The 23,708-nt window shown below is 36.5% G+C and overlaps 2 protein-coding genes across 5 annotated transcripts; both read right to left on the reverse strand.

The window, feature by feature from the left end:
* Nucleotides 1-1,546: 1,546 nt before the first annotated feature.
* Nucleotides 1,547-12,143, reverse strand: LOC107665961 (tropomodulin-1-like). Of its 4 annotated transcripts, none has more exons than XM_016457039.1 (11): nucleotides 11,920-12,143; nucleotides 10,740-10,843; nucleotides 9,004-9,160; nucleotides 8,324-8,443; nucleotides 6,853-6,942; nucleotides 5,838-5,968; nucleotides 5,607-5,714; nucleotides 4,997-5,140; nucleotides 4,650-4,794; nucleotides 3,954-4,059; nucleotides 1,547-2,929 (listed from the first exon to the last, which is right to left on the reverse strand). In XM_016457039.1, the coding sequence occupies exons 2-11, from the start codon at nucleotides 10,839-10,841 to the stop codon at nucleotides 2,911-2,913; spliced, it is 1,122 nt and encodes a 373-aa protein (XP_016312525.1). In that variant the 5' UTR covers nucleotides 10,842-10,843; nucleotides 11,920-12,143; the 3' UTR covers nucleotides 1,547-2,910. The 4 variants fall into 4 exon arrangements, with proteins under 4 accessions (XP_016312525.1, XP_016312526.1, XP_016312523.1 ...); XM_016457040.1 differs by having other exon boundaries at nucleotides 5,859-5,968; nucleotides 10,740-10,935; XM_016457037.1 differs by having other exon boundaries at nucleotides 10,740-10,935.
* A 141-nt stretch (nucleotides 12,144-12,284) lies between these two features.
* LOC107665979 (tudor domain-containing protein 7A-like) lies at nucleotides 12,285-23,690 on the reverse strand. The gene is made up of 18 exons (XM_016457071.1): nucleotides 23,634-23,690; nucleotides 22,118-22,325; nucleotides 21,093-21,237; nucleotides 20,368-20,527; nucleotides 20,210-20,289; nucleotides 18,761-18,939; nucleotides 17,713-18,134; nucleotides 17,081-17,341; nucleotides 16,781-16,967; nucleotides 16,585-16,696; nucleotides 16,013-16,215; nucleotides 15,768-15,902; nucleotides 15,595-15,678; nucleotides 15,201-15,335; nucleotides 14,894-15,004; nucleotides 14,365-14,795; nucleotides 14,090-14,250; nucleotides 12,285-13,033 (listed from the first exon to the last, which is right to left on the reverse strand). The coding sequence occupies exons 2-18, from the start codon at nucleotides 22,322-22,324 to the stop codon at nucleotides 12,813-12,815; spliced, it is 3,234 nt and encodes a 1,077-aa protein (XP_016312557.1). The 5' UTR covers nucleotide 22,325; nucleotides 23,634-23,690; the 3' UTR covers nucleotides 12,285-12,812.
* Nucleotides 23,691-23,708: the final 18 nt, after the last annotated feature.

Below are 23,708 nucleotides of genomic sequence, written 5' to 3' on the forward strand. Positions count from 1 at the left end.
TTACAAATTAAAATATATTAAAATAGAAAAGAGTTATTTTTATTTGTAACAAGATTTCACGATATTACTGTATTTTTGTACAAATAAATACAGCCTGGGTGAGCATACAATTTATGAAAATCTTTCAAAAATATACAAAAATCTCACCAAACTTTTGAACAGAAGTGTATATGTACTTGCGTGCCCATTGCAGTAAACTGCAATAATCAAACATTTTTGTAAAACTTCAAATAAATTGTGGCCAGCACAATTTCACAGCTTCTACAAATACATTACAAGTACTGTACAAATACATACAGTTTCCAGTACATACAGTTTTACATTTATATAAATTTTAAACTAAACTTCGAAGAAAGTACAAAGCACAAATTATTTGAACATAAAGCCTGCATAACCTTCATATAGTGCAGCCACTATTAATACACCAGACCACAAAGTGGCACTGTTGGTACATTTTCTGAGCATAAATATTTAAATAGTATTCCTGATGCAAAGCTATGAATGTGGTGAAAAAAAAGTGTTAAGAACATTTCCACACAACTTATTCAGTCTTTATTAACTCAATAAACCACATACAGTAAGGTGCACTAACAAAATGTAAATATGTGCACCTTCCCAGGCACTGGGATCATGGGCCTGCGTCCAAACACAGGACAAGACGATCAACAGTAAAATTTTCCCTTTTTGGTTTTGAACAAGACGACGGCCCCAAAAGTCCTATAAATACTCAGTCCTTTAAACAGAAGGATAATGCTTACATCCATAAAACACTGACTTTTACTGTGCTGGGAGAGTGTGAAGGGAGTAAGGCCTGATCACGGACAACAAATATCTGAGAAACACACACACACCTGCTAAATCACTGCACATGACAGATTGCAAATGATGCCTAGTCTCACAAAAACTGCCAATAAATGACCAGGTCATATTTCCCCTCAAAATCAAGATGTATGAAAAATCGTTCAGTGCAATTTTAAGTAAACATTCCTGTACAAGAGCTCAACATTGCGAACATTTCACTCGCTTCTGCAACTAAAAATAGACGTGTGCAAACTGTAAAATGTATTTAGGAGCACGTGCAAATAAAAAAAGTTGCTGCAAGTATTTAAAAAGTCTTAAATATCTTCAATTGTATAACAAACATCGTATCTTAAAAGGTCTTGGGCACAGAAAAAATAAATCATGATACAGCCTATTATTGTTAAGCTTTAAAAGGTTATTATTTCATTATGTAAATATGAACGCTGCAAAGTCTGTTCTGTCTGGGCTGCCTCCTCTCAGGAAAGATTGCAAACATTATTTAACACAGATTTTACTAGTATCAGCACAATAATCAGTTTATAACAGTATATAATTACCAATACAGTTTGAAGCGGAAATATTTAAAAACCTAGTGTACTTTCTGTGCTGTAAATGTCTGTTTGTGGCTCTTTATGATACATTTGCAATGCGCCCTTAGAGTTTTAACATGCTCCTAAATTGTTCAACTTAGGAGCACTGGTGTTCTTTGGGAAAAAAGTAAGAATCAAGCCCTGTGTATTATTTGTTATACTGAATTTAATTAATGTACTTTTTTAATTGCTGTAATGAGAATTCAGGGGAAATCATGCTTAAATGCCATGAAAGTAATGTCACAATGCAAAAAATCTTGTATGGTAGTTCGATCCTAAAATAATTTTCTTCATGCAAAATATAATATCTTTGTTTAGGGATTTAACCTGGACGTTACTTAATGAGAGCAGTCATAGGCAATAATACATATAGTTTTATGATAGGTTTTCAATTGTGTTTTGATCCTCACTCAAACATAAAAAAAGCATTAAATGAGGAAGAACACTGTATACACATCAGTCACATTCATTTTATGATAAGTGGATAACATAGAGAGACCGTTAGTATAATAAGAGAGATATTATTGCTAATTGTGGAAATTGAAACACAGCTTGTCCTAAACATGACAAAGAGGTTTTCCCCTCATCAAACCAAGGATATAAACTACATAAATACTTTCATAAATATACTGGAGCAGTGCAAATACATAGAGCTTAGATTTTGTACTGTTATCAGGTGACCAATAAAGATATGTTCACACTGACAGTGATTTGCAGCGACTGGAAATTCATATTTATTTTTAAATGCGAGTTAGTGATTTCTGCGACATGAGCTGTTGATGACTTGGTGATGCGAGTTTATGCAAATATGCACCAACAATGCACTTTCATTGGTGTTTGCCGCATAGCAAAGTACTAGAAACCACAGTACAGCGACTTGCCAGCAATGAATCTGCATAGCTACAAATTTACCTGTTGTTAAACATTTCAAGAGAGAAGAGCAGGTCAAAATTACAGTATATCCCAAAAAGCACACAGTAAGAACATGCTTCTATGCGATGTGTGCGAGAACTACTACTACAGTGAGACTCAAACTGGCCAGGAGAAGACAAAACCACACCTACAATCAGTCAAGTTTGAAGTATGATGCTCTTGGTGTGCATCCAAACACAGTGAAATGGCTGGTTTTAAGGTCAAACTGTTTACAGCAAGAATATTAGGTCAACATTGTGAGAGTGTCATTTTCATCTTTACTGCTTCCATCAACACAAGTAGGTGATTTTCCCCTGCTAATGTTATGGCAGGTAGTTTACACATTTTTAAAACACTCACCATGAGTAACTATGTGTCTGGTAAACAGAGGGTGGTACCTTTGGGTTTCCAGATCTGGGGCTTTAAAAAAAAGCATTCTGAATTGAATGTTTTTTTTTTTTTAGATGATCCTGTGATTTATCTGTGAAAGGGACAGAAATGAACGGAGGATTTGGGATGAGATGGGGTGTGATGCAGGTCCCAGGCCATAGAGGGTTCCCGAGGCTGCTACACATTTGTCCGACATTTAGGAAAGATGGGTCCTCCTTCAAGCCTTCTCTTTCTTACTGCACACACAAATAAAAAGGGTTGATCAATTTTAAGGACATAAAAAATAATGAGGAAACTTTGGTTTCATTATAACAATCTATTAAGGGCTCAACAATAAGATTTTTCATTTTGTTTTGTTTTTTTAGACTTGTATTTGTCCTGCCAGCAATTTTACTGATCCCACATTGTTTTTTTAGGTTTTTTTCAACGTTTTTTTATAAATTCATAAAACAGATTAAAATTATTTTTTAAAATTGTAAACTTTTTTGAAAACATTAAAAATAAAATAAAATAAAATAAAAAATGAATGTGCAATAATAACTGGAAATTACACATCCATAATGTAACTGCATGAAAGCTATGAATGTATGAATTCATACATGCACTTTTGCTTGAAAACAATATATTACTGATTACTTTTATGCTTCCAAGACTATTATAAAAAAGACATTCTTACAATTTCTCACAAAACCTTTATGTTAGACATTGGGCAATCCTTACTGCATTTCAAAGACAGAAACTTGCAATTAAAGGAATAGTTCACTCAGTTAAAAGAGCACGTGTTACTTTCATGATGCTTTTTGCCTTTTTTGATACTTTTATTGAGACATTATGGTTATTCTCCTTTTGCATTCCATAGAAGAAAGTAAGTTAAAAAAGAGAGAGAGAGTCAAAACAGAGAACTCAATTTTTTTATTTTTGTGTGAACTATTCCTTAAAGAAAATGTTCTGCATGCACAGCAAGCCAGAGGGCATTTTCTAAAAAACCTAAAGAAAACACATAAGACAGCCAAACAACCAGCACAACAGACAAACAAAACCAAGAAACAACCAGATAATGGAGAGAGACAGGTTTTGAATTCACTTTGACGGAAGGAAATGCAGTAGTGTAGATGCTGAAGTGGCAGAAGGGAGCTTGAGGAAAAGTACAAAAGTTCAAAATGATCCAGAGGCTTGAGGGATTGCAAGGAGACTAAAATGAGAGCGAAAAGAGCAGGTAGTACCCAGAGCGAGACAAGGAGGGCAAGACTCTGTGTTTACTTGGGTTTTGATGTGAACTTGAACTTTTTACAGAAGGCTCTTTCCAGCTCAGGGACTGACAGAGTGAATGTGATCGCGCCATCTGAGTCCGACCGAACTACACGTGCTGGAAATACATACATGGCTTGAAAACACCAGTAGATACATACCATTAATACTTTTATTCAGCAAGGCTGCATTAAATTGATCAGAAGTGACAAATTCCTATTTAACATAAAAGCTGTTCTTTTGAACTTTCTATTCATCAAAGAACCCTGAAAAAACGGCATCAATTTCCATAAAAATATTACATATTTTTAAAGCTTTAATAAAATACTTCTGAAGGAACATGTGACTTCAACGTTATTTCACAGGAATAAATTACATTTTAAAACATATTAAAATTGAATTAAATATATTAAAATGTTAATTCAAAACAGTTATTTTAAATTGTAATTATATTTCACAATTTTATTATTTTTAACACATTTTTGAGCAAATAAATGCATCCTTGATGCTTCTTTAAAAAAAACACTCAAAAATCTCCCCGACCCCAAACTTTTGAATGGTAGTGTACCTATTTCAGCAAAACCAGCACACAAACACATTAATGCATATTTCGACAAATATACAGAGTCAACAACACTCTGTTAATTCTGAAATGCACATACAAATACAAAATTTGACTGCATCTATCTCAGCATGCGTGTTTCTTACCCAGGTCATTGTTGTTCATCATGGCATTAGATCCACGCAAGCGTGGGCCCTGCTGGGTGAAGTGGTATCCGAACTTCAGCAGAGTAGTGTTCTTCTCCAAAATGTTAGCTATCTCCATCTCAACCTTATTACCCAAAGGCTGGCTCTGTATTGCACATAAACACACAGGATATAACAACTTTTCCTATGCCACTCCATCATCCCTACATTCAGACTGAACCCCTGACCTCAAGGATAATGGCTCAAACCTCATACGACCTTATTATTTGTATGTACTGTATGTGTGTGTGTGTGTGTGTGTGTGTGTGTGTGTGTGTGTGTGAGAGAGTGTGAATGAATGAGTGTACCTGGTTGTCAATCTTTAGCTCCTGCAGTGTAGTGTTGCTCTTTAAGGATTCCACGAGTGCCAGAATTCCAGCTCCAGTAATGAAGTTTGACTCAACGTTTAGACTCTTTAGAGTGGTGTTCACTTTCAGCATGTCTGCTAGTGCCTGGGAACCAAACAACATTACACGCTGTTTAATAACTACACTACCGTTAAAAATTCAAAATCTTGAAAACAGTTACTTAATATTTTTGTGGAAACCATGATACATGATTTCAGGACTCCTAGAAATTCAGAAGAACAGCATTTATTTGAAAAAGAAATCTACTGATCAATTCAATGCATTCTTGCTGAATAAAATATTTACTAACTAAACACAAATGTTTGAACGGTAGTGTATTAAATGTCACGAAATAAGTATTAGAATGTATTCACCCCAAAATATTTTTTTTTATTTTTTTTTTATAAAAGTCTGCATAAATTAAACACACTACTTTCTTGCATTAAAAGTAATGAAAATGTGTAATATATATATATATATATATATTTCTAAAAATAGGCTGCATTTTCTTCATGGAAAATATAACTTCTTATTTTACATTATTGGAAAAATGCTTCTATATGTAACTCACAAAGGCCACAGGATCGTTACTTCTGGTGCCAACGATGCTCAGGCGTTCCACAACACTGTTCCCTTTGAGAGCTTCAGCATACGCTTTCAGAGTTGGGATTGGAATATTCTACAGATCACCAAAAACAAAAAAAAAAGCAGAGGACGCAACCATCAAAACGGCAGGCTACCAGACATGTGAAGACACTATCCAACAAAGAGTACAGTATAAATAAATGAGTTAAAGTGGCACCCTGATGTTGTTTAGGTTGACCTCAACGAGGTCTGGATCATTTCTCTTGATTCTCTGTAGTGTTTCCTCTACATCTGTGTCATTGGGCTGTTCGTCTGGCACAGGCTTATACTGAGTACACTGGATTACACCTGTGTGTACATAATACAACTTTGAGTTACAACAAATCATATGGTTCAGTGCTAGCTGTTATATAACATAACACTATATCACATTGTAAAATTCAACACTGTCTATTCCCAAGCTACACTTACAATTGTATGGCATTGCATTATTTTTTGTTCACATTTGATTTTACATTAATTTACATTTATTTGAAGATTCATTTGACATTCAGGCATGTTTAAAGGAATAGTTCACCCAAAAATTACAATTTGTTAAAAATGTCCTCACCCTCAGGCCATCCAAGATGTAGATAAGTTTGTTTCTTTATCAGAACAGATTTGGAGAAATTTAGCATTACATCACTTGCTCACCAATGGAGCCTCTGCAGTGAATGGGTGCCGTCAGAATGAAAGTCCATAAACCATAATAGTGCTTCCTCTAGTCAAAAATTTAATTCCAGGTTGGCCTCTCACATAAAAATCCACCGACATGTTTGTTTAGAACTGTTTTGGACTGTTTTCACTTGTAGGACTCGTATTTTAGCTAGAAGCAACAGTTTGAAGTTCAAAATGTTTTAATGATTGCTTTATTACAAACACGCAGCTTTTCATTTCACAAGACATTAATGTATCAACTGGAGTCATGTGGATTACTGTGATGCTCGTATCAGCTGTTTGGACTCTCATTCTGACGGCACCCATTCACTTGCAGAAGATCCATTTCTGTCCAGATGAAGAAACAAACTCATCTTGGATGGCCCGAGGTGTGAGTAAATTTTCAGCAAATTTTCATTTTTGGGTAAAATATTCCTTTTAAGGGTAATCTATAATTTGATCAAAATAATCAATCAACAAATATAAAACATAAAATCATACAAAAATGTTACAAGATAACTGATGTATTCACTTACTGTTCAAGCCCTGTTTGTTGACGATAGTACTGCTGGCCAATGCTTCGTAATACTGCTGATTACTCATCAGTGTGTGCATGCCCAAAATGGCTTTTCAAATTTAGAAAGAGGGGGAAAAAAAACAGAATAAGTTGGATGAAGCTGAAGATAAAAAGGGGGCCAAGTCTATATTTTACCCTGCTTATCATGTTAGTCAAGTTTTCTTAAGTATACAAAACACAGGACTTTATATGGCCATTATCCATCCTCCATCCTGCTGAATGAAATATATTACTTGTTTATGTAAATCATATGTAAAATCATGTTTTCCAAGATAATTTGGAACTCAAAATCATTTACATTTACCTGACGAAAAATATATCAAGCAGAACAATAATGCCATCAAATGAACTAGTGCAGAACAAAATATGAAAATGAACAGCAAAACATCTGAATAGGGAGTCGAGAGGAAAGTGCAATTTATGAGTCTGGCTTGTATACTGCATCTGATTGTTGACCCTGGGCCAAAGACAACTGAGCTAACCTCATTCCCATATGAAGCTCCTATCTGTCTGTACATATAAGCTGTTCAGAATGGGTCGACTCCTTAAATCCTGCTGTTTTTGAAACACGATCCCAAAGAAAAAAAACTATTGACCTCATTTTAAGGGAAACCTCTCCATCATGCTAAATGAGAGCAAGTTAATGGCTGATGGTCGAGAGGTTTTTTTTTTAACCAGCAGGAAAATCTTGTTCCCCTTTTTTGGTAGCCATGTGTCTTTAGTGCACATGGATGAGTCACTGTTATGAAAGAACTCAAACTTGCATATGCAGTTTCAGGAAATGGCATGTGCACGCTACACAAAGTTCGCCTAAAAATACAAATTAATTATTTATCCTGTTGTTCCATGATTTAGAGATTCAGAGATTTTGAAGAATTTTGCTGCTCTTTGTGGTGTCTCAACAGAGAAATGATTGGAAGCAACATGACAGAGTTTTCATTTTTGGTTAAAATAACTCACTTAAATCATACAGATAACATAATGTGCTGACCATGCAAATACTGAATTAATGTTTAAGAAACATTCTGGCAATGTTAAAGCAGCATACAATGTTGCAGATAAACCTACTGGAATGATCCGTGGCTTAGAAACGGTGGAGCAGGGCAGTGGACAGAGAAAATGAGAAATGAAGATGTAAAAATGGAGTGGAGAAAACTAAAGGACAGACCACAGAGAGGCACACGGTGAGATACAAACACATACACACACACACACACACACACACAGAGGAAGTGGGAATTAGTCAATGAAATTACAGATGTATTTGAATATGGATTATTATTCAAATTAGTGAACAGAAGGTGCTGAATGGAATTACATCTTAATACATTTATTTTAAACTTAAATTTATAAAATGGTATCTCGGATCCTAAGAATCAAAGAAGCATAACCTACATATATGAATGAAATTGCTGACATTTGTATTGTACCTGCTATATCGCACAATTCTGCATCAGTAGCACTAGATAGCGCCTCCTCTAGTTCAGGCTCCAGAGTGACATCTTCCAGGATAGGGTCAACAACTTTGGTCTTAGGAACCCACGCTTTTCCTACATACAAACATTTAAAGACAGAAAGATTTAAATGTAAAAATACTTAAATTTAAAGATATACAAAGAGAGGGAAAGAACAAATGCCTTAATTTATGACTGTCATTTCAAAATAATTTTGCCCCTAAAAACAATTTATTAAATGTGAGAGTGCTTGTTTAATATGAGATGTGATATGTGAATAAAATAAAAAAAAATATTTTTGCACATCATTTCCAATGGTAAGCTGCAATTTCCTTGTGTTATACAAAAAGTGTAAAATACATAGGTTTGTATTTAGGTTTCATAAAAGGGCTATGAAATTTGTAGCAGTTAGACAAAGTTGTTTGTCATTTTATTTATTGTCATTTCCACTACAAAATGTCAAACACAAAGCTGGAAATGACAGTGTAGTGGCAATGTTTATAACTTTCAAGATAAAAAGACAAAAATGACAGAATTTCTCCTGTGATGTATTTACACTGTAGGACATTTTTAGTCCACAAATTACAAACTAATGAGAGTTTCTTTTCTAAAAGTTCCAAAAGTGCCCATGGTTCTAAATTGAAGTCACTTCTTACCTCTTTTCTCGCCAGTGTAGGGAACAAGATCATCTCGATCTGGATGTTCTTTGGCCTGTTTCTCCAGGTGAGATAGAAGGTCATCTCTCTGGAACGTTCCGGTCGGAGCTTTCTTAGTCTGATCCCTCTGTCTGAATCCTGCCGGCAACAGTGCGTTCTGAGAACAATATCATTCATAAACATTAGATCTGTCATCAAACGATCATAAAAAGCACACCGAATGTAAAATAGCACATTACATAAAAGATAAACTTGCCATATCTTAAATTACCATAGATTCTTAATACCATCACTGTATATGGTACAGTCACAGGGGCCATCTTCCATCAATTTCCTGTATCAGGCTATATCAGATTTCTGAAGCTTGCACCTAACCCAGGTTTTCTTATTTGCACCCACATACTGAAAAGGTAAACGCCACAAATGCCTCAAATACAGAGAGCAATGATAACATTCTTCTAAGACAGGGCCTATCAGCCGCAGAGCAAAAGGGGGGATGTGTACATACGTGCATGATAAATGTGATGACAGAATCCAGAACACACAGCATTTCAGAGAGAACTCGGAGAGAACAGAGCTTTATAGGACACCTTAGCATTGTTTATCCTTAGTGCAGATAAAATTGAGCAAATGGAGACTCCGGGTAACTAAAGTGACATTTAAAATCATTAAAGTAGATATTTCCACTACAAAATTTACAGCACAATTTAGTGCTTCAGGAAAAGGCTCAGCTTTGGTGGGGAATGTTTATTTTTGTTACATTTGAGCAGATTAACTTGTTCCAGCACTAGTATTTATGGTAAACTTCTGCACCTCTGGCTGAACATCTGAGTTTGGGAGAAGAAATTCTCTTTTCCCTCTTCTCTGTTGCTGAACATTTATCCTACATCGGTGTCTAAATCTGTCAAGACGTGCTTAGATGCTGGAGTCAAACCAGATTCTCAAGAGCGAATACAAAACTGTGGTCTGAGTGAGAAAAAGAACAGCAACAAAGAGAACCAACGCCTTACAAGACTTGCAATTCCCTAAAAACACTACTGCAATACAACAGCACACACTCCAACCACTGTAAAACGACACAGTCCGATCAAGCTGACTTCACCATGATGGTCTAAACTCAGAAACGCCAGTGTGACAACACAGCCCAGACAAACACAAACCACAGGAATTAAGTGCACTGAAACAATGTCCAACATCAAACAAACCACAATAGGCTACAACACAGTCCAAAGCAAAACAATACAGCCCAGTCAAACAAACACCACTATGAAACAACGCAGTAAAGACAAACAAACACTATGAAACAACACAGAAAGTGGGTTTCTTAAACAAAAATGCCATTGAAACAACAACACTAAACAAATGATTGTACAACACAGTCCAGATGAAAAAGCAGGAATTAAGCTGGCTTCTTAAACAATAAATAGCAACACAGTCCAAAGTAAACAACACAATCCAGTCGAACAAACACCACTGTCACAGTACAGACATACAAGCAAACACATTATACATAAAACACAGTAAAGCCAAACAAAGTACACTGGGAAATAGCACAGTCCTGACAAACAAACCAAACTAGGTAGCAACAATCACAAAGAAAAGAAAAGAAAAGAAAAAAAGAAAAGTTTATTAACCTTTCACATTGCAAAGTATTCAGAGACAACTGAACTATGAAATGTGTTTCATTTTATGGAGCTCCTAAAGTCCATTTTTAGAAGTGTTTTAAGTGCACTTACATCAGGATCAAGCTCTTCAAGTTCATCTTCAAGTCTCCTGAGCTCTTCTTCACTGAGCTTCTGCAAGAGCTCATCCTCATCCACATCCAGGTACTTGTCCATCTCTTTACGGAACATGGTGAACAAGATAAAATAGAAGAAGTGGACAGAAGAAAGGAAAAAAGACAGGAACAGTTGAGCCGCCCAACCACAGCACCTTGGTAAAGACGAGAAACAGATTCATTATTAGGCTATTCTAAAGAAGCTTCAAAGGATTTTATGCTGAATAATTATGTTCTTCATGATGATCACTATGTCAAGACTATAATTTATGATTTTCTACTATATTTAAGTGGATTAATCGAGACAATTTCAAAGCATATGGGTTATGGAGAGCAGAATAACCACAGGTGTTCTTCATCACATTAACTGAGGACATGCTCTGCTAACATTTAACAACCAGATAACGCATAAATACTTTGTGTTTATATCTGTCTATGCTCGAGTATTTATGACCTAAACTTTTGAATGACTCTTTTCCAAATGTTTTGTTTTAAAAGTTGGCTTATGCTTGCTTTCTTTAAAATACGTGTATGTATATATATATATATATATATATATATATATATATATATTTTATATATATATAATATATAATCTTAAAGATTAGATAAATGGAGTCATGTATTAATACATCTACATGAAGTCAAACCGAAGGCTGGCATCTGTTTTGGACCAGCTCCATTGTCCTTGGTGAATCCAATAGACAAGGACATTGACCAGCAAACTTCAACACACTATATAATGCAAATTTATTGACTTGAAACCTCTAGTTTAGGTTTCCACAATCAATAAACTAGCTATTATATACACATTTCCGGTTCCTCACACAAACTACTTTGCCACTTCTGTTAATAAAACTCTCTAAAACAAGTGCAAATAACGATCTATAGAAAAAAGGTGTGTTGCTTCTGATCAGGAAAGACCAGATACATATCTTATAACATTAGCAAAATAAAGGTAAAATATATATCATACATTCAAAACCGCAAGCCTAATTATTATTTATCAGATATAGCCTATCATTTTCTCCGAGCGTCATCAGTTCTGTTAATATACATATTTGTATGTTTCATTGCTCTGTGCAACGATGAGGAAAACAAAGCGTGTTAGTACCGGAGCGTCTATCATTCTCACTTACTTCAGACAGCGCTTATCCCACACTATATATAGCGCATGTGACAGCTGAATACTTTGACCAGATATGGTTTCTTTTCGGAGCCGCTAATTCACACAAATGCGCAGCTGCCTCAAGCAATGAATTCTCAAGTCCAAGGTTCATAGAAGAACAGCGCTTGACACGGCGCAGAAAAGTCCAAATATTAAAAGCAGTTACTGCTCGAGCCTTCTTTCAACAAGTCTAGCAGTCGGTGTCGATCAGTTTCTACAAACACGGAGCGCAGAACACGGCCCCGCCCACCGCGCCGACCTGCCAATCAAATGATGCCATACCTCAAGCCCACCAATCAGGGGATTTCATGGGTCCCACAACTCAAAGCTGCATTTTTACCGATATCAAGTTGCAAAAACAAATGACAGTCATCCAACTGTCTTAGTATTTTTGTTTAATGCTCTGAACCAAATGTTAACTTGGAAATAAAACAAACCTGAGCATCTGAACACAAATGTTATTTTACAATTAGACCATCTTCCGTTTAGAAAACACACAATAAGATCACAAACAAAGTGCAAAAATCAATGAGTATAAACAATACAGGCAGTAGTGTCTCACACAATACACACGTGAAAAAAACAAATTACCAAAATGGCCTCATTGTAAAGACACAGAAACAGAAGTTGTCCAACGAGTTAATTTGGTAATGTTATAACATTATTATTTATCATAACCGCAAAAACAGGTAAAGAAATCCCTTTTCCATGGCACTCAGAACAATAACTGAAACAATGCTTGAGCATGCACGAATAAAATGACCCACCAAACACATCTAGAGTTAATTCTCTCAAATTCTAGATCAAGGTTTCTGCAGGCTCAAAGTTTCAGCATGGTCCTTGGAAAGGCTAGTCATGGCAGTCTCAAGCATCTCTGTTGATCTCATCTAAAAACTCCACCATAATGTTGTGGATCCAGATGTCATTGTCCTCCTGTGTGGTGTCCACTAGGTAGACTGAGATTTTGCGCTCCCAGGGACACTCCCCCTCCTCAACTGACTCGATCTGAGCCACCAGCGGCTTTTTCTCAACATGGTTACGGAACACCATAGAAGCTTCCTCACCCCAGACCCCTTGCTTGACACCTGAAAACAAGCATTTCACATGCAAATCAGAAGCTTTCACAGATATAGGGCTGGGCGATACATCAAATATTTACAATATATTTGATATTTTTATTGACAACATAAAACTGGCTCAGTATTGTGAATATCTCGATTTTAATATTTGTATTTGGTTGTTAAGCATACTGAAGACTAGGCAAGCAAACTTTGTGTCACAATTAGATACTTAAATTATACATAAATTGAATCGGTTCAGAATCAGTTGTTGACTCAAATCCCTGTGTGGAATTTCGCATGCTCTAAAAAAGTATTAGAAAATAAATATGCAGGGAAATAGTACTCTTTATTATTTTTAATGTGTTATACTGGTGCATATATAAATATAGCAATATATTGTTTTAGTTAGTATTCTTTTAGAAAAAAAAGGCTCGTTTTAGCTTTTTTATTGTACTTGCTTTAAACGTTTTTAATCTACTTGCCAACAATGGGCGTTTCGCTGAAATATATGGCTACTTTGAAAGACAAATCACCCTTTAAGCCATTTCAGAGCAAATATGTACACAGGGATTAAAGTTCCGTCGCTACGACGGATTTCCGTCAGTTCATAAAGACACCGTGCATTCCAAACGGGATATATCGCCCTCCGAAGGGCACTTCGGAGTGAAAACAATCATGGCCGCCATATTGAAGGGTCGTTCCAAACTGAAGTGCTCAAAACTGGCCACTTCAAAGGGCCCTTCGGAATGTGCCCTTTCGAAGGGCACAACTGATGGACACTTCGGGCTCCCATGAACCTTTGCACAGATTCTTTGCATGATGGCGGCGCCTCCGTGTGGGCACGTGATTATGACGCAGAAGGTCCCTACACCCTTCAACCCTTCGAAGCTCTCACTCTGGAGGGTAAACCCTTTGGAAGTGATTAGGGCATAGGGATGTGCCCTTCCGAACGGAACGCAGGGACAGTCACTTGCTTCATTCCTGAATCCTTAATCCCTGTGTACATCAAATATTAGTAAAAGGCTGAAAAATAACCGACAATTTTGTTTTAGCTTCAATTGGCTCCTGCTTGTCTCTTACCAGCCAATTGAGCAGAAATTCCCTGGAACGGCAGCTGCCTGAACTCATCGATGAGTGGTTGGAGATGGGAATAGTTGATCAACTCGTACTTCCCATAATCCAACTCGTACACAGAGACCAAGTCATTGGTCAAGACGCCCTTTACCAAAACACGATGCCAACTATAAATAAAGAGAGAGGTGAAGACAAAGGAAGAGTGAAAAAAAAGACAGAAAAAGATTTAGTTGCAAAGAAGGGTGAGGAAGTATAATCCTCAAATGCCACTCATATCTCACTTGTTGTCGATCTTGGCAGCGTAGACGTTATTCTTCTGGATGCTGATTTGGGTTACTTCCTGTTTGTTGTAGAACAGGATCATCTCTCCCATCAGCACCACCAGCTTGTACAGATCCTGCCATGGCTGCAGCACGAAGTGCCCAGGGTGGCATGCAACCGACACAAACACATCCACGTTTTGCCCGACTAGTGGTAAGTCCAGCGGAGGGGGCAGTGTGAGGGCATTCAACTGTGCAGGAGATGTATAGGAGCTGTCCCCTGCCTCTGGCAGGATCGGTTCGGAAACCCTGGCGATCTCGCTGAAGTAGACATCCCGCTGCCAGAATGGACAGGAGGCAAGCTGATGGTTAACACTGCTCTGAAGGTCCTGAGCTCCATTACCAGAGAAGAGATAGACGTGCACAGTCCTGGTCTCATCAAGCTTCACTATCTAAACACAACACAAATGCCAATAAATGGAAACTTTAGAGTAAGAATATCAAAAATTAAAACACAATTTTCAGTAAGCAATAACAGAATGTGCAAGACCTTCATGCAACTGGGGACTTTGTTGAGGACTGTCTCTCTCAACCACAGAACAGCTTCAGGAGGCCAAACACTCTCATCTGCATTCAGTTCCTCCAGGATACACTTTATAGCCTACAGAGGCAGAAACATTTACTTTCATTCATAAAGACTAATGCCATGCCACAGACCTGATCCAATAATAACACTCACTAAATGGACTAACTAAAAATAGTTATTTGAGAGTTACTGTATTATTCAAAGTCAAACACAAAGTTAAAAGTAAGTGATAAGTGATGAGCTTGAATGACTGAGACGTCTGCATGTGTACCTGAGGAGGTATGGTGATGAGCTCTTTGAGGTAAATTGGCGGGATCTCTCTGAGCTCACTAACCTCCAGAGAAGCAGGAAGTCCCAAATCCAAAAACAGGATGTCCAACACTTGACTGCCATGAAGGTTAATGATCTACACACAAATGCCACACACATTCATATAAGCAATGAAAATATAAATCACTCTATTTGGAAAGACTTCAGACATTCTAGAAGACTAGCATGATTCTAGAATGACGGAAGTACATCTACATAGGAAAAAAAAGACATTTGATTTTATTTTGATATATTGCACAGCCTCAGTTTTCACTGAACAAATGGCAATTTAAATGTGTGGAGACAGTTAGAACATGACATGAGTGATGAAGGGAAAGTGTAGGCAGTCTTCTCACCTCTGCTCTCGCCCATTTGCCTTTGTGTTTAGCTAGACACACTTTCCCGCAGAACGGTTTGGACACCAACAGCTCCCATGTTAACTTAGAAACGCATAAGAGACATTTAATGCTCTCATAATCAATACACCTCCTAACAGAATCATAAAAATCACTGAATTTAACTCTTTTACCTGAGAGATGAAGTGTGCTTCAATCTTGTCCATGATGTCTTTGAGTTTGGCCTGGCCTCGAGAAGGCAACTGACAGTAAATACTGCCATCAGAGCACACATTTGTCACACACACGTTTGTGTACACACTGTTCACCTGAAGAGATGGGGGAATGAATTTATTCATTTGTATAAATGATTTTCTCAAAGTCTAACAAAATATGCAGCAATTTAATAATCATGTGATTTTATTTAATTCTGATTGACCTGTAAAGGATTCTCCATGGACTTATCCTGCAGGGCTTTCAAGCATACAGCATTCACATTCACATCCTCATTCTGAGAAGTGTCATACAGCACAATAAGGGGTGTGTCCTCACGCTCCACAATCTCAGCCAACAGTGTACGACCAACAGCTAATGAGTCCAGAGACTTCAGAACTACCGCATCTGTACTGAATGGCTCCAGACCTAACATAAAAAAACGTGAATGTGAACACAAAATTACATCACATATTACTCTCTCACATATGGAAGATTACTTTCACCATGGAACAAAAATATAAAAAAGGTCATTGCGATTTTTATCTTACAATCCTAAATTTTTTCTCATTATTCTGAGTTTACATCTCGCAATTTAGTTTTTTTTCTGCTATGGAATAAAATTAGTTAAATGAAGCTATTTATCTCACAATTCTGTTTATCACTCGCAATTCTGAAAAAAGAAGAAGTCAGAACTGCAAAATAAAAAGTCACAATTACCCTTTTTATTTAATTTTTTTATTCTGTGGCAGAAATAAGCTTCCATACTCACATATACACAAGTCTCATGAAGATTACCTGCAAGTTGGCATGTGGTTGCCTGGAAGGGAATAGTCAGGAATTGATCCCTCAGCTGTAGTATCTTCTTCCTGCTGACCACTTCAAAGAACCCGTGATCTACACAGTACACCTACGAAAAAGGAAAAGTTTGAATTACATCTAATGCAAACTGACTTTATGTTTTATACACAGAAATATATACAGACTCTGATACCTTCACATTGTCCTCTGTGACCTGGTGGACCTGAGCTCTCAGTACTGCATCTTCCTCTATAGCAACTGCCACGAGTTGTCCAATTTTTGGGGAGAGAAGACAAAGTCCAGCTCCAACTGTACTATAGAATTGCAGCATGGCCTCCTCCAACACCTCCAAAGCTTTAGAGTACACTTCCCCCACAAACCTGAAAAACAAGTCACCATCATGAATCCACAACTTTAAATAGTCGTTAAAACGATACATAACTAGAGATACATCTTGTATCTAATAGTAAAGTATTGGTTTTGTGAGTCTTACCTGAGAACAATATTGTCTGTGCTGCTGACCTCCATCACCAAAACAGATAGGAACTCTGTTGTTGGGATGATCAGAGGAAGTACATGGTTGCCAGTGCAGGGCATAACCAGTGGTTGTGGGCGAGGACGGGGCTGTGCCTGCACCTGACATGGTAATGCGTACAGTATGGCTCTCTTTCGATTGTCCGGCATGGGGTACTCAACCATACATGTATCTGCCAACAGAGACAGATCCTCCAACACATACCGTGGAAACACACACCTGAGAGACAAGACAGAAAATAAAAATAATAAAAAAACACAGTGCTACTCTCTCATAAAATACAAATGACCTAAAAAAAAAAAAAACATAAATAAATAAACATGTTTAAAAGCATGCCCGTCACAACAGTGTATTCATTAAGTGTGCATTCATTAATCATAAGTACATTATGATTAATTTATTGATTTCTATCTTGATTTATTTTTGTTTGGACAGCCAAAAATAATATTTTTAAAAAAAAAAAAATCTAAATTATGGTATTTTGATGATAACTGGACTTCACTTGCTGAATTACATTCAATATAATGAAGTTATATTTCTGTTTGAAACGTCCATTGCATACTAAAAAAGTTTACAGTATAGCATCCTACCCAAAGGCCTCCTGGAAAAGTTGTGGAAGTGCATGAGCCCACAGGCCATGGCTGTATTTATTGAGCAGCTGACGCAGCTTCTGCTTGATCTCTGGAGTCAGAGGCTGGTGAGAAGGCGGAGTGGAAGGAGGGGTGATGAGCAAGGGAGGGTGAGCTTTAGGTGTTTCAGGGAGAGTGAAATCCAGCTTGGTGGAATTGGGCGATGTCGGGCTCAAGGGTGTCAGGGATTTCTGGGCTGAAGGAGGAATGTTAATGGCAAGAGTTCTGAGGATGCGGGTGGTTTTCTGGGCAGGTGTTGGCTGTTTTGCATTAGGAGACCGCTTGCATGGAGATACAGCAGGAACAGTTCTTGGTTTTGGGGCAGGTTCCAAGACAGGATAAACCAGGCGGTCAACTATGTTATTGCTGCCTGGCTTTTCAACCTAAGGACAGCAGTGAGATAGAAAACAAAAAGGATCCTATATTATATACTATAACAGTCACCAACTTTATTACATAAAAGAATAATTCACCCAAAAGTGTAAATTGTAATTTATTCATCCTTGTGTCATTCCTGTATGGCCCATTCAGCTGTAAAACAAAATATATGATATTTTCAGAAAGTTATTTTCTATAAAATGATGGTTCATATAGTGACCATGGCACACCACAAAGATATACCATAATACTGACACAGCATTATTTTAATATTATTTATATAAATTTAAATAATATACTATTATGGTTTTTAGTAATAGCCTTTATTTTTATATTTAAATGTTTTTTCATTCCAATTTAATTTTGTTTTAATTTTTAGTCATTTGTCTTAGTTTTTTATATATAACTATTTAGGTTTATTTATTTTGTAGTTTCATTAATTTCAAGTTAATAATAATCATCTAGTTTTTCATCTATTATTTGTATTTAATTTTATTTATTCCAACTAACATCATTTTTTAATAGTTTTAGTTAATGATAATAACCCCAATCAAGATATTTTTTTTAGTTTGAGCGGATAGATTGATTAATTTTAGTAGTCAGCATGTGTTTGTGTATTTTAGTTTCTCACAGTGCAGACGTGCGTCCATGTCTCCACTTCTTTGTGCATGTGGAGCTCTTCCTGGAACATATCCCTATAGAGCTGAGGGATTTTGGACAGCCAGACTCCACTGCAGTACTTCTGCAAAAGCTGTTTGATGCGACCCTGAACCACCTCAACATCAGCACGGTTTACAGGCTTTTGCTGAACTGAAGAAATAACATCACACTTAAAGTTGATTGAATATAGCAAAAACAGATTTTAAAAAATAGCATATCCTGAAGACAACAGGGTGCTGTAGTGATGACGTATTTTTGTAGACCAACCCGGAACCCGGAAATCACATCACCATGGTTCCCTTGACAAAAAGCCAAAGGGGTTGTACCTTTGGCTTTTGGATTATTGCAGAAAATAAGCTCTGTGACCAATAAATATAAATCTCCAGAAGTAAAAAGCAAGAGTTAAGGTATAAACTAGGGATGGGCATTCCAAGCAAAAATAATATTCAAAAATCGCAGGGTATTATTCGATTATTATTCGAAAATCGCACCACTCCCCCGCATGCACGCACAAACACCCATAAACTGAGAGAGATGGGATTCACATTTTCGATCTGTATGATAAACTGTTTAATTCAGAAGATAGGCTACCTTAACTCAAGCCATATATTGATTGTAACGTGCTGTAACATATTAATATAATAAACACAACCGAATGACGGCACTTATTAACATATCAGTCCGTCAATTAGCATAAATGAACTGCTCATAAGGCTAGGACATTTATTTTCCATTTAAAAAAATGGAACCCCTAAAGGGAATAGATACAAGATGGGAGGAAAAATATACTTCAATATCTTCTGTCGCAATTATATCGTTGGGTAATTACACTGTATATAAACTGCGGGCATCAGGGAGCCATTATTTAAATCGCTTTTGAACGCACACTTGTTTTTTACTTTCACTTTCGAGATTTGCGATCACACATACGGAGCAGCACTCTGCAGTACTTACCACACATTTTACAAGATTAGATGTTTGTCAGTGGTGCTCAGTCAGGATCTGCAAATCATTCGCCATCATCCTATCATGTCCCAAGTTACTATAACCGATTTCTATAATTAAATCAACTAATCAAATATTCGAAAATCATGACCCATCCCTAGTATATAAACAAGCTAAACCACAGTTGTATGATTTCAACATCCCCACCACTAAGCTTCTGACAACTCTTACAATCTTTATTTAAAATCTGCAAGTTGGAAAGTTTGATGACGTTTAATGTCCCAACAGCCTCTTAAGTCCCATTTAGTCACCTGTTAAAGACATTTAAAAGCTTAAAACGATGGAACCAAAAAGGCAACAACTTTTTTTTCTGGGTTTTAGGACTCATTCTAAAAATATTGTGTCTGATCTGACTTTGCCATTGTCATGAGGACAAGCTGAAGGAGAAGAAAGAATGCCAAAATGTGAAATTTACCTGGTGTCCCACTGGTCTTATAAGGCTGAGTCTTTATATCCGTATTGAATTTGCTGGGTACAAATGTATTCCCCTGTAATCTAAAATCACATACAGTGTAAGTGGTGGGATGACTGTTTTAGTGCTCACAAACAATTGTTTTGCCTCATGTCACTCACCCTGGTGACTTCCTGTTCAGTTGCCGAGTAGGAACCCGGGAGGAGGGGAGGTCAGTACTGTAAAGCTGCCGCTGGTTAGGGTAAAAACTAGATTTGGATGAGGAGCCTTGAGAGGGATGAGTCATGTGGCCCGGTTGCCGCAGAGACAAGCGAGGTTTGACTGAGAAGACCAAAACAGTTAAACCACATCAATAAACAATCACATACCTCGAAGGGCTGCATAACAGTGTGCCGGATGCTCAACAGGCCATGGCAATAGTGTGCAATTGTGACTGACTGGCACAAATAAACTCAACACACATATACAGACAAGCTTGGTGGGCAAAAGCACAGCAATAAAACCTTTAATAAGCTCCCTCTTGGGCACACAACGTAGAATTTCCAATGTCAAAGATTTAATCCCCCTATGCAGATTAATGTGGTTAACATGCTCTTTATAGGCGATGTGTGTTAAAATACTTTCTCAGTTTAATGTGCAGCGACAAGTAAAGAAAGTAATTCACTTATTTGTCGCTTTTGAGAATATCTAAAATACAGGTTTTGCACCTCACACAATTTTTTTTGTTAAATGTTCACTGTTCAATGAATAAAAGCAGAATTATGCACAATTTACATTTATTCATTTAGCAGATGCTTTTCTCCACAGTTAACCATGCAAATGACATTAAATTTGTCAAATAGTATCCCTTTCACTGGGGCTTTTCGTTTGTCTGTGCATGTGTTACCGTTATGCGAAAACAGAGATGAAGATTTCGCTCTCATTTGGAAGTTCAGTAATTTAGAGCAGCCGGTCTTCTTCACATTCTTCTGCCGGGCGACCAGCTGTGCGATGTGTGCCGTCTCCTCACACACACCAGCAAAACACGTGACCTACAAACATAAAAATAAAGCCAATCATATTATAATTCTGGCATGATTTTAAAAAGAGTAATTAATAACTGGACTGATTTCATGTTATAATACCTGAATTAAAATCTTTTTGAATGTGTTTTAATGAGGTAAGTTTTTCTATTTTCTGGCAATTCTAATACAACCATACAAAATCAGAAACTATGAAACCGGTTCACCTTGGTCTTATGAGCCTCAAATAAATAAAACAGTAATACTGTGAAATATTACAATTTAAAAGAACTGTTTTCTTTAAAAAAAAAAATGTCAGCAGCCATTACTTCAGTGTCACATGATCCTTCAGATATCATTCTAATATGCTGATTTAGTGCTCAATTATTATAAATTATTATTGCCACTCAATTATTAATAATGGTTCCTATTGTTATTAATGTTGAAAACAGTTTTTGCTGCTTAATATTTTTGTGGAAATGTGATTTTCAGGATTCTTTAATGAATAGAAAGTTCAGAAGAACAACATTAATCAATAAAAGTATTACTGAATTTATTTTAATAAATCACCCCGATAGTTTGAATAGTACAATAATAAGAAATGTTTCTTGAGCAGCAAATCAGCATATTAGAATAATTTATGAAAGATCATGTGACACTGAAGAATTAAGTAATGGCTGCTGAAAATTCAGCTTTGCCACCATAGGAATAAATTACATTTTAAAATATATTAAAATACAACAATTATTTTAAACTGTAATAATATTTCACAATATTAGTTTTTACTGTATTTCTGATCAAAGAAATGCAGCCTTAGAAATAAGACACTTTTTTCAAATACATAAAAAAAATATTATCCACCAGAACAAAAAGGTATGTGGTGTATCAACAGATCAGCTGAAAGCATCACCTCTCCAGCACTGGAGCGTTCGAGCCGCACCACACCGGGAATACTGCGCAGAAAACTCTCTAGATTGGCATGTCCAAACTGCCGGTAAGGGATCACCTCTGCTGTCAGAGCCCGGTAATCTCCCTGCAGACGGGCCATGGCCACACCGTGCTTACTGCTCTGAAGAACCGCTCGCAGCATCTTCTTCACCAACTCCATGTCACTCATTCTGCACTCAAACACAAAGTCAATCTAATAAAGACACATAATTGTGTCTAAAACGGAACAGACAGCATTTTTGTAACTTACAGTAACTCACAGACACATTCAGACTCAAGAGTTAAAAGCTTCCCAAAAACGCTTTGAAGGTTTATGGTTAGTTATGTCTATGGTAATTAATGAATGTTTTCCCTGTTGAAAAAACCAGCATATGCTGGTTAGGTATGTTTTGACGCTGGGATGCTGGTTTAAGCTGGACGCGTCCTGGGAAAATGGCACGTATGGTCACCCTACCATAAAGTAAAGTTAATTCACCCCCCAAAAAATATTTCACATTCTTTATTACAAAATAGTATTTCACCAATAACACTTTAAAATCAAACATTCAAATTAGTTTCAGAAGCTCATAAAAAGCATTAAACCAGCATACATTAAATTCAGTCTTTTTGCACTGATGCACACACTTGCTTTTTAGAAAAAGGTACATTCACATTCTAAAGAACATTTGTGACCCTGGACCACAAAACCAGTCTTAAGTCGCTGGGGTATATTTGTAGCAATAGCCAAAAATACCCAGCTTCAAAACATACCTAACCAGCATATGCTGTTTTTTTCAACAGGATTGAGTCTATATAACAAAGTGACCCATTCAAATCAATGTCTACAACAAGAGCCAAGATTAAATCTACACTCACCAATGTTTTTAAATGAAATATTGCAGTATGTTCAGGTCAAATATAGTAACCACAATAAAACTTCTTGATATTAAAAATAGTAATTGCACACATTAAATCAATTTTGTTGTTACTGAAAAATGTATGTTTTCCAGTTTTTTATGTATGAAACCTGCATGAACACAAATTATATTAAAACAACTTATTACGTATATAAACAATGTAAAAGACTTCTCATCTTGGACAAACTTGTTTCTCACGTTTTACGCTTGTTAATGTTATAATACTCTTATCTGAATCCAACAAATTGTTAAAAAAAAAAACACACACAACCTACTAAATATTACACTGAAAAACTGACTAATTTTTGGAGTGGGTATCAGTCAAGATAACCATAAACATATCGAAAACATGAGCATTTAATAACTCAAATATCAGAAAGAATACAGGCGGGAAGAGAGGAAGGCTAAACTCCATCAGACAGTAACGTTAACTTAATTAACTAACGTTAACTAAGCATACGACATAACTGATTTCACTTTATTATTCCGAATCTTTTAGCTTGTAAAGACACTTCTCTTTCCTAAATCATAAAAAAATCTCTCCATAGCATTATTAAACGAAGTATTGATAATAAAACTCACCTGATTGTTTTTTTATCGTCACACTAATTTAGCAGCTCAATATCGCGCGAACACGCATCTGCTATCTACGTCATA

Source organism: Sinocyclocheilus anshuiensis, unplaced genomic scaffold, assembly GCF_001515605.1.
Source record: "Sinocyclocheilus anshuiensis isolate Anshui unplaced genomic scaffold, SAMN03320099.WGS_v1.1 scaffold775, whole genome shotgun sequence".
In the NCBI taxonomy this organism is placed as follows: Eukaryota; Metazoa; Chordata; class Actinopteri; order Cypriniformes; family Cyprinidae; genus Sinocyclocheilus; species Sinocyclocheilus anshuiensis.

What these genes read in the sequence shown, in the direction of transcription:
- LOC107665961 (XM_016457037.1), bottom strand. Translation starts at nt 10,856, where the DNA reads ATGTTCCGTAAAGAGATGGACAAGTACCTGGATGTGGATGAGGATGAG. An exon ending in TTGAAGAGCTTGATCCTGAT is followed by an intron (nt 9,161 to 10,739) that starts GTAAGTGCACTT and finishes TATTGTTCTCAG; the next exon opens with AACGCACTGTTGCCGGCAGG. An exon ending in CAACAAACAGGGCTTGAACA is followed by an intron (nt 5,969 to 6,852) that starts GTAAGTGAATAC and finishes ATGTACACACAG; the next exon opens with GTGTAATCCAGTGTACTCAG.
- LOC107665979 (XM_016457071.1), bottom strand. Translation starts at nt 22,324, where the DNA reads ATGAGTGACATGGAGTTGGTGAAGAAGATGCTGCGAGCGGTTCTTCAG. An exon ending in TCACAGAGGACAATGTGAAG is followed by an intron (nt 16,697 to 16,780) that starts GTATCAGAGTCT and finishes CCTTTTTCGTAG; the next exon opens with GTGTACTGTGTAGATCACGG. An exon ending in AAGTCCCCAGTTGCATGAAG is followed by an intron (nt 14,796 to 14,893) that starts GTCTTGCACATT and finishes TGTTGTGTTTAG; the next exon opens with ATAGTGAAGCTTGATGAGAC.